This window comes from Cinclus cinclus, chromosome Z (genome assembly GCF_963662255.1).
Source record: "Cinclus cinclus chromosome Z, bCinCin1.1, whole genome shotgun sequence".
Lineage (NCBI taxonomy): Eukaryota > Metazoa > Chordata > Aves > Passeriformes > Cinclidae > Cinclus > Cinclus cinclus.
In genome coordinates this window covers 77,263,071-77,273,278 of record NC_085084.1, presented here as the reverse complement: position 1 = coordinate 77,273,278, position 10,208 = coordinate 77,263,071, and the positions used below count along the sequence as shown (strand labels likewise).

Genomic DNA, 10,208 nt, shown 5'->3' with positions numbered 1-10,208 from the left:
CTAACCTTGATCCTCATTAACTTTTGTTATATTAAAGATCTCAGTACCCCATTCACTTGAATAACCCTCACACGTCCTGTTATTCCACTGTAGCTCACTCATACTGACATGAGTGATGATTTAGAGTGACCAGTTTAGATTTAGATTATTTCCTGAGTGTCACCACTGAGAGAAAACACAAGTGTAATTTTATCTGCTCTTCAAATTAGGGAAATAAAGTGTAGAAATCTGACATGACACTTCTAAAAAAAAAAAAAACAAAGATACATTTTGTCCTGCATATAGTCTAAGGTAATCACTCTGAATCATAAACCCTGGCCTAATCATTAAATAATTTTATTAGTCATGATTTTCATGGCTATTTGATAAGCATAGAAATTGTTATTTAGCATACAAAGCATAAGCATCACCTTGTTTTCTATGTAAACCATCATGGTCTACAAGTATCTCATAAAAATAAAATTTAAGAGCTTTAAAAGTTTGTAACTGTGCATAAATATGTGTAGGTAGGTACAGCAGCACACTGTACCCATTACTTGCAACCATTTTACCCCAAAAAAAAACTTCAGCACTTCAGCAGAGGTTCTATTCATGCAAGAGTTTGCAGATTTTTTGAAATACAGAAGCAAAGAATGAACAGGGAAAAGGGAAACTTACTAATTAGTGTCACTACCCATCCATCTTCATTCCTTATTCATTTGAACTTAAAACTCTTTTTTTTAAGGTGATCTAAAGCTAAATCTGATTTAACCCTCCAGAAGTGAATGGCTAATTTGCTTTCACAGAGCACCACACAAAATGCTTTACGTTTTAATCATTCTGACCCCATTTCTTGGGAATTAGGGCATTACTGTGAAGAACAGGGTCAAGCTTCACCTGCACTTTTTTAAGACAAGCTCCACAACAAGAGATAATCTGTATTGTAAAAGTGCCCATAATTTTAATTTAATGCAACAGGTAAGGATCTCTGAAGCCGTGGTTGACGTTGCAGCAGATCCCTTTGGAAGATCATAGGATTACTCTACCATAGGATTACTCTAAACAACAGGGCATTAAACATTCCACTGCTCCTTGGAACAAGTGTTCAGCTGTTTTGAAGCTGAACTCTGACAATAGATAATCACTTAGAGCTTCAGTACAGCAAAAGCAACTGGAGAGGAGGGAATGGTTTTAATGCTAAATGGCAGCTATTTTACATGTGGAGCTTGACACAGGTCTGCTGCCTGCAGCAACAAGTGAGACAAGGGGGTTTCCTTTGCCACTGATATACCTTGAGGAAGATACTAAAACAATTAATGTCATTAAAACTGGCTTACAAACAACCAAATATCTGGGACTTTTTTGTTTCCCCAGAAAATATTTCAGAGTATTGTGTTCCTCTATCCATACTAATTAATGCCATTAAAACTGACTTACAAACATATAAATATTGAGGACTTTTTTTGTTTCCCCATGAAGTATTTAATAGTAATTGATTCCTCTCTCCACACTAAGTATAGCCTGGTGACCTCAGCAAAGAGGCCCCATCCTGCAGCTGATCCCAACAGCTGCCAGGAACAGCTGCATGGAGAAGGGGAAGTGTCCAGTATCGGGATATGGAATATTGGAAGTGTCCAATATTCAACCACGTGCCGAGAAAATAACCCACGAGTTATAGCAGGGTGCCAATTATTTGAAAACCGTGCCTAAGCTCATCCACCCAGCAGCATCTACCAAATGCCCCTCAAGATTTCATTTACAGTTTTAAAGTTTTACTTAATTTTTAAAATAGACAAAGATATATATATAAATAAACATAAATATATATATTACATATAAAATTATAAAGAACATAAAAATGCGTTCTTATATATTATATAAAATAAATTAAAACTATATTTTAAATAGTACTTATATAGTACTTATAATATTTTATACATTGTACATGATACATAAATATATATATTTTTTGAATTGCAGTTACATATTCCACATGTTATATAAATTATGCACTATCTATAAAATATATAAAAATGCCTAAGTGAAAAATATTTTATAATTATAAAAATGTAGCAAGACAAACCGCCACGCGTCCGGACTTGCACCGCGTGCGGAAGGGGGGGAAAATGTCTCATCCTTCCCTCAGCTGTCCCACCACGGCTTTTCCCCGTCCAGAGCCCCCAGCGGGGTCGGCCACGAGGTGTCCCTAGAACCCTCCCTGACCCAATTGTCCCCGTCCCCTCAGAGCCGGGACTCCCCGCACTCACCGGCCGCGCCACCGCTCGGCGGCGGCCATTAAGCCGCGTCTCCATGGCAACAACGCTTTTCCCGCTTCAAACGCCCGCGCGCAACCTCGCGCGCACAGCCAGCCAATAGAGAGAGAGGAGAGAGGTGGACGGGGCACGTCTCGGCGGTGAGAGGCCAATCCAATGCCTTATCGGACTTAGAGGCGGGACCTAGGGGAAGGCGGGGGGGCGGGACAAGAAGGGAGTGGCTACCGCCCGCAGCGCTGCCGCTGCGATTGGTTAAGACTGACGTCAATGATGCGCTAGCTCCCGCCCACTGCCGGACCCGGAAGCAGAGGTGAGGGAGGGGGTTCATGGTGAGCGCTGTGGGGGTGATACGTGTCCCTGTTCCCAGTGTCCCCATCCCTGGGCATGGGGGCGACTCTCTGAGGGTGGGGAGGAAAGGGCAGAGCAGCGGGATCGCGTGGCGTCAGGCGCCGGCGGCGGGGCCCTGCTGTGATTTGTCCTTGTCCTTCCAGGCGCGCACGGGAGGTGGTGCTGGTTCCCCGGGCTGGCCCCGAGGCTGTGGGGGCCGTGGCGGGGGTGTTGTCCTCGTTGTGGCTGATCAGAAGCTAATGGAAGTGGTTGAAGTGGTTGACCGAAAGAGCTGAGCGTCGTCCAGGGGCGTGGTTGGTGGTGGAGGGCTGCGTATTGTGGTTTCCCGTGTTGGAAGTTGGAGGTGCTTGCTGATTGCCGCTCTTAGCGTCCCAGGGAAATACAATGTTCTATAAAGTCACTGAATTATGAGTCTCTGCCAGAATGCAGATTTTGCCCAGAATTGGGGATCGGCCAGATCTGTAACATCGATTACTCATCTCCTTTGCTTTCCCTCTTTTTCTCTATAGGACTACTCATGCTGGCTTCATAGCTTATTGCTGGCAATATTTATCACCTAAGAGGTGTTCCTTATTGTTTATATCAAATCAGTACTTAACAGACGTGCCAAGAAGCTTTTAGTTTTGTATGACGGCCTTATGTTTAAGCAGGACAGCAGAGAGCTTCATCATTCATTTTCTCAGGTTTGCCCCTGGTATCCTGAGGAGTTCTGTGCTCCAGGGAAACTGTCCAGAGCAATTATTACCATATGTCAATTCCAGTAATGTTGAGGTATTACCTCTGCACAGGGCCTTTGGACTTTTGCAGTGGAAAAGTTTCAGAGTTTTAATCCGTGGCTTTCCTTTAGCTTTGTAATTTTTTTCCCCTCCCCACTGTATGGTTTCTAATCTATCAGCAGCAAAGAAATAACATGCAGGTCATTTTTCATGCTTCTCAATAACTTCTTTTGGTTGTTGTTGCTTTTATCTAGATTCTTGTTTCCCTGTTTTAAAAAGAATTTTTTTTTTTACAATTCAAAGGTAAGATACTGTTTTATGCTCTAGTAACTTCAAAGGGGTAGACAACTTTTTTACTGGGCTGAGGTCTGTTTGCTGGGTAAATACAGCTGGTCTGTTTGAGCCCTGTGTTTTGTGCTGTTCCACAGCTCCTGGTGCAGTTGGCAGAACGGAATGGCTGTGAGAGCTTGTGGCTTGATCATCTACAGGAGGCTACAGCCAGCACCATCCTCTAACAGCATCGAGTACCTCCTGCTTCAGACATCATATGGGACCCACCACTGGACCCCGCCCAAAGGTGCTTTTTGTTCTGATAACAGTCCTGGAGGTCATTGGTGTCAGTTTGCAGAATGAATTTTGGCTGAGGTCAGTTTAGAGGGGATGTTACCACTTGAGAGTAGCTGCTGGCTGTGCTGTTTGTCTGGTGGTGCTCCTGACACAACTGAGTGGGGAGTTTTGAGGCTGAAATCCTCTGCAGGTTGTGGATACATGAAGTATTTGACATAGCTGATTTGGGTTGGGGCAGGGGTTGTCACCCAGCTGAGCTCCTCAGGTGTCTGATGTTTCTGGCAAGATGGGCACACAGCTGAAGCGAGGTAATGAAGGAGTGTTCTACCTTCTTGCCTCGGGTCTGGTCCATTTCCAGTGCAGGATTGTTTGACCCATGTGTGATCAGAGGGGTCACAGTTTACAGGAAGGCAAATTGAAATCTGTAATAGTATGCTTTAATACACCTTTCTTGGGAGATGCAGGGGATCACTGATGTAGATCACTCGCCTAATACAGAGAACTAACTTTACCTCTTGGTTATCAGTGAGACCTCAGAGCAGAAAACAAGCCCCGTGTCCCAAGACATAGCAGCACCTCCTCTGTAAAGGCACATGGCAGAGCCAGGGTTTGGTAGTACCTAGTCATAGCCCTGGTACCAGGAAAAATGCAGCACAGAAGTACTTCAGGTTCCCTGTAGGTCTTCTTGCATCCTGTTTCTTAGCACCTGAGATTTCTTCCCGATAGTTTTCACTTCTCATTTTGTAAAATGTGGTGCTTTCAAAGCATGGTGCAGCAGCTTATAAACCAGAACTTGCAAACTGGGGGGGAAAAGTCTTTTAACAGTGTCAGCTAGGCTCTCCTATTAAGGGAAAGAACTAAACTTTCCAAATCTACCCCTCTGTCTACTCCATCAAGAGCCTAGGGGAGTTGAGTCTGCAGCCTAGTGGAAAGCTAAAAAACATCTGCTGGGACATGATTGATTGTTGTGAGAAGAAACCCCTGGGGAAGGACTCCCTGGGAACACAGAAATTCTGGACAAGTGATTTAAATTACTTGTAGGTGTTTTTGTTAGGGAGCTAGTTGTCTGATAAGCATACTTCTCACACACCTAGAACCACAGAACAGTGTAGGTTGGGAGGGAGTCTTCAAGGTTGGCTAGTCCAAGCCCCCACCACTGGGCAGGAACATCCTCATCTAGAGCAGGTTGTTCAGAGTCCCATCCAATCTGGATGTTTCCAGGGATGGGTCACCCACCACCTCTCTGGGAAACTTGTGCCAGTGTTTGACCACCCCCATAATAAAATCAAATGTTCCTTATCTGTAGTCTGAGTCTGCCCTCTTCCAGATGAAAAGCAAGAGCCCTTCTTCTGTCACTCCAATCCTTTTTCAAAAGTTTGTTCCCAATTTTTTTATAAACCCCCACCCTTTAGCCAGCAGAAGGGGCTCTAAGGCCTACCCAGAGCCTTCTCCAGGCTGAACAGTCCCTACTCTCTCATCCTGTCTCCAAAGGAGAGGTGTTCTATTCCCTGATGATATTCATGGCTTCCTCTGAACTCGATCCAACAGATCAATGTCCTTCCTTTGCTGAGGACTCCAGGGGTGGATACAGCATTGCAGGTGGGGTCACACCAGAGCAGAAGGGTAGAATCACCTCCCTCAACACACTGCTTAAGATTTTAGAGCTCAAAAGGCACAGTCTGATGGTGGCCTGTATTAGAAGCTTGCTATTGATTTGGGGGAATTTAATGAAGGTAACTTATTCCATTTTATTATATCTCTGATAGGAGGGGTCTTCAAAGGTGGCACTGGAATGTGCAATGTGGTAACATAACTTGTATGTGATGCTGACAGATTCCGTGGGGCAGGAGCCAGAAGGAGAAGTTGTAATTCTCTCTCAAAGCGCACACACAAAAGGCAGTTTACAGCTACAGCTGTACCTTGTTATTTTAAAAGGTCTCTAAGCAGCTGCAACTCTGATGGGATTGTAAGAGTTGGACTTGCTTGGATTCCCTCACATGAACTTCACCAGCCTTACCTCTGGCCCCTAGGACTGTGACTTTGCACTAGCTGAGGCTGATGGGAAGGGGATGTAAGGTTCATTTTCCTTCTCCATCTACTGAAACTGCACTAGTGGAAATGGGAGGAACTGGAAGCTCTTGTGTGTGAGGTGCTGCCTGCAGTCCTTTTTCTGCCCTCCAGGTAGACTGTATTGCACAAACTTAGCAACTTACTGAGCTTAGACCTGAGGTTATCAACAGGTATCAACATCAGATGCTGTCTCCTGCACAGCTGCTGCTTGAAATAAAAGTGTATTTTACATTTGAGGTGATGTCATGGTGTGAGAGGTGTTCACGCTTTCAATAGGCAGGCAGGGAAGTGAGTGGGACCTGTTGCAAAAGCAAAGCAAGCTTCCTGCATACCCCAGTTGTGGTACTAAAAGGGGGCTTTGGGTACCTGGGACCTGAGGAATGATTCATCTCTGTGATGAAATTATAACTATTTGCAGCCAGCTACATAGAAAATAGAGTGACATCAGGAACAAAATAGAACTTAAACTTTTTTTTTTCCTCCTAAAATGTCCCAGCTCCTGCTGTGTTGCTTTTTTGAGGTATTGCTTGGCTTGTTCTATTTATGTTCTGATCTGGAGCTTTCATGAGAAAACCAAATCTGACATTTCTCAACAAAAGTACAAACGGCTGGGGATGTGTTATATTTATCCGTTGTTTGTAGTGGCACCTCTCATTCTGAGCAACGTAAAATAAATGATGTGTCCTAGGAGGACTACCCAGCTGGTGAAAGGACTGGCTTTTAGACTTGTTGCTTGTTTCACAGGGGAGTATGGAAGAGAAAAAAGTCTCTAGCTGCCTAAATGAAACCCACCTTTTAAACGGTATATTAATGCCTGGTCCTGTTGTTTCTGGACTGTTGGCACAAGTAAGAGTTCTATAGAATTGAGCCTTAAGCATATGTGAGGGGACATGGTTGAGAGAGGATTAAGACTCTCAGGTGACTTGTCTCTGCTCTAACTGGATAAAGAAAAAATGAGGGAATCAGCACTCCTTTTGGGTGTAGAGTACTCCAGAAGTGGAGGGGAGGAATGGGAAGAAAAGATGTCTGATGCTGAGAGGCCGATGGAGCTTTAAGGAGGTGAGGGATAAACAGTGATCCTAAAAGCCACAAGACAAAGATAAATCAAGAACACAAGATCTGGAAAAGCAATCTCTGTTTTCCAATTTCCCTTTCATCTTGTGTCAGCTACCATGTACTCTCATCTCTGTCTCTCAACACTTCCTGATTAAGGCAAAATGTGAGTTTCCTTCCCAGAGATTTACTTTTCCACCCTTTGGCAGGCCATGTGGACCCAGGGGAGGATGACCTGCAGACAGCCTTCCGGGAAACACAGGAGGAGGCTGGTCTGCAGGCCAGCCAGCTCACCCTCATCGAGGGCTACAAGAAAGAGCTGCAGTACCCTGTCCGTGGCAAGCCTAAGACTGTCGTGTACTGGCTGGCAGAAATAAAGGACTGCAACACAGAAATCAAGCTGTCGGAGGAGCACCAAGCTTTCCAATGGCTGAAGCTGGAGGATGCCTGCAAACTTGCAGAGTATGAGGACATGCAAGAAATGCTGAAAGAAGTGCATCAGTTTCTCTGCTCCAGAGATTAAGTGTTTTTGTGAAGTATAAGGGGATTTCTTGAGGAGATGAGTCTGCTTTTTATGTTTTAGACTTGAGGAAGAATTATATGGCTGCAGAAATGTAGATTTCTTTTTTTTTTTTTTTAATCTGTAGAAATTCAGTGAGGATACATGGAGCTTTTAAAGAGATTGTGCTTTTGTCTCCCCTAGCTAGCACAAAAACGCATAGTCTGGTTGAACCATAAGCCAGAGATGTCTGAATTGAAGCCCAGAGCTAACAAAAGTCTCTGTCTTTTTTTCTTTTTCTTTTTTTCCCCCCTTTCTTTTTATTCCTTGAAGTGCTGAACAACCACAGGTCTTTTTGAAAAATCACTTTTTACATCTTGACTTGCTGATGTGAAGCTAGAGAGTTGAGAAAATGAGAATATGGGGATTTTTAATAACTAAATGCTTATTGCAGAAGTCATACCTTGAATTTCAAATGAAGAAGCAGTAGTTCTATTCCCAGCTCTTCCAGTGATACACAGTGATAACATGTCATATCATTTCGGGTATTTTTTGTTTGTATCATAAATGTATGTACATCCCTAATATACTGTCATGAGAACATTTTCCCTCCAGAGATAATTAGTAAATGGTTGAGGTACAGTATTTAAGTGGTGAATTAAACTTTTGCCTCTTTCTTTTAGTTCTTTGGTCTTCAACAGACACTTTAGCTATACATTTTCTAGGGGGTTGGGAAAGGGTACTTAGTTCACCTTCTGCACAGGATATCCAAGCTTATGTGCAATATTGTGTCTGTTTCATACTATCAGTGCTTCTATGGCTGTAGCCACTCAACTTTTGGCGCAGCAGACATTAATAATGCTGGTACCAGTGTGACAAGAGTCTCTTGCTTGTCACTCCAATATCTTCCAGTTGAGTGATTTAAAATTGTATGTATTTATATTTTGAAAAAAGGGATGCACTGTAAGGAAGATTTTATGTATGAATATATATGTCTATACACACATAAAATACCTCAGTGCTCTTCCACGTCACAGTCAGGCTTTATTTTGATTATGGCCACTGCTCAGAAGTGTTTCATTCAAGTGGTGGCAGAGAGTGTAACAACCAGTGAGAGTGGGAGACAAGAGTTAAAAGCCTGTGCAGCCTCAGTGATGGTTTTTCATTATTGTTTGAGCTGCCATTTAATCAGTGCTGTGTAAACAATGTTGTTGGTGCCTTCGTGTTTATGAGCAAGATTAACATATAAAGATGGAGTTAGAGAGTCATTAACAAGTCATCGGTTCTGCCCATTCAGCAGTAATGAACACAGGCACTTGGTGCTTTGGAAAACACATTATCTCAGCTCCAGGCCAGTATTTCCCTTTAAATGGCACTGCTGAATCGTTGTAGTGCCATTAGTGTTCCCAAAGCACGTCAAAGATTTGGAGGGTGACCAGTGCTGTGCACTGTAAGGTGATGTGCTCCTTGGACTAAATTCCAAGGGGTGCAACTGTGATAATGGGTCAGGCACTGTGCATGCATTATGAGTGATTTATGTACAGAGCTATTCCCACAAATCATGTGAGTAAAATGATTCTTACACATTTTTTGATCCTAGAGTCTTTAAGTTTCATTTAAAGTGAAAATGTTGGAAGGTCAGAACTTGATTCTTGCTGTACACTGGTGAAGAAAAAGTTCTTCTTCTGCCCATATCTAATAGTAAAATATTTTCCCAAGGAGCATCTGGGAAACGCTCCAGTAAATAATTATGGAATAATCTTCTTGGCAAATATATTTATTTCCAACCTCTACTATATTTGTGCCCTAAACCAATAGGCCTTGTGGTTTGTTTTTTTTTTTGTTTTGTTTTGTTTTGTTTTGTTTTGTTTTGTTTTGTTTTTAGATCAGTTAAGTTTTTGGTTATAATAATATCTTATGACAGTAAGCTTTTTTACCATTAAAAAAACAACAAAAACAAACAAAAAAACCCAAACAAGCAAAACCCAGAGATTTTAAATTCCCTGGAGAGACCTTATTTCTCCTCTATATTAAATAAAACCAAACTCAAGAGAACTCCAAGCTACACTGAAATAGCAGAACAGCTTAATTTAGGTCAAATGCAAGGTGTTGCTCAAGTAAGAGACGTGAGGATATGGTTTCCCTTGCTCTGCTGAGCAAATACACTGACACAGCTCATACTTGTAATTTCCTGGTGTTATTGTTTCTTTCTCCGCATAATTCTTGACTTATAGCCATGATTACATCATCTCAAAATCAGAGAGAAAGAAAGCATACGTTCATGAATATTAGGAAAGCCGTAAGACATTGCAAATTTCACTGAGAAAAGATCAGGATTGAGTGTGATAGTCACAGGTAATTATGCTGAAACAGGAAGTGTAAAGGCTGAAAACAATGTCTTACTCCTATCTAAAAGAAAAACAACTTGTTACTGCTCTGGGGGAGCAATGTATCTATTCGTTGACTATTCCATATGATTATAGGAAATCAGAGACTGAAGCTGGTATAAAGTGGCTCTATATGCAATATCCCCAACAAGCACCACTGACATTATTTGCCAGTCTATATAATAAAAGAGGATGTGTGTTATAATAAGGTTTAGTACATCCTAAATATGGAAACGTTTTGAAAGACACATGCTCTGTCAGCATGGCTTTTGCAGTGATGCAGAGAGGACAGTGGAATGCTGCCTTTTAAGTTAGA

General features: G+C 42.5%; 1 protein-coding gene across 1 annotated transcript; it reads left to right on the top strand.

Annotated features, from left to right (window-relative positions):
* The first annotated feature begins 3,227 nt into the window (after nt 1-3,227).
* Nucleotides 3,228-8,168, top strand: NUDT2 (nudix hydrolase 2). The gene is made up of 2 exons (XM_062513236.1): nt 3,228-3,893; nt 7,216-8,168. The coding sequence occupies exons 1-2, from the start codon at nt 3,770-3,772 to the stop codon at nt 7,527-7,529; spliced, it is 438 nt and encodes a 145-aa protein (XP_062369220.1). The 5' UTR covers nt 3,228-3,769; the 3' UTR covers nt 7,530-8,168.
* The last annotated feature ends 2,040 nt before the right edge of the window (nt 8,169-10,208 follow it).

What these genes read in the sequence shown, in the direction of transcription:
- NUDT2 (XM_062513236.1), top strand. Translation starts at nt 3,770, where the DNA reads ATGGCTGTGAGAGCTTGTGGCTTGATCATCTACAGGAGGCTACAGCCA. An exon ending in CCACTGGACCCCGCCCAAAG is followed by an intron (nt 3,894 to 7,215) that starts GTGCTTTTTGTT and finishes ACCCTTTGGCAG; the next exon opens with GCCATGTGGACCCAGGGGAG.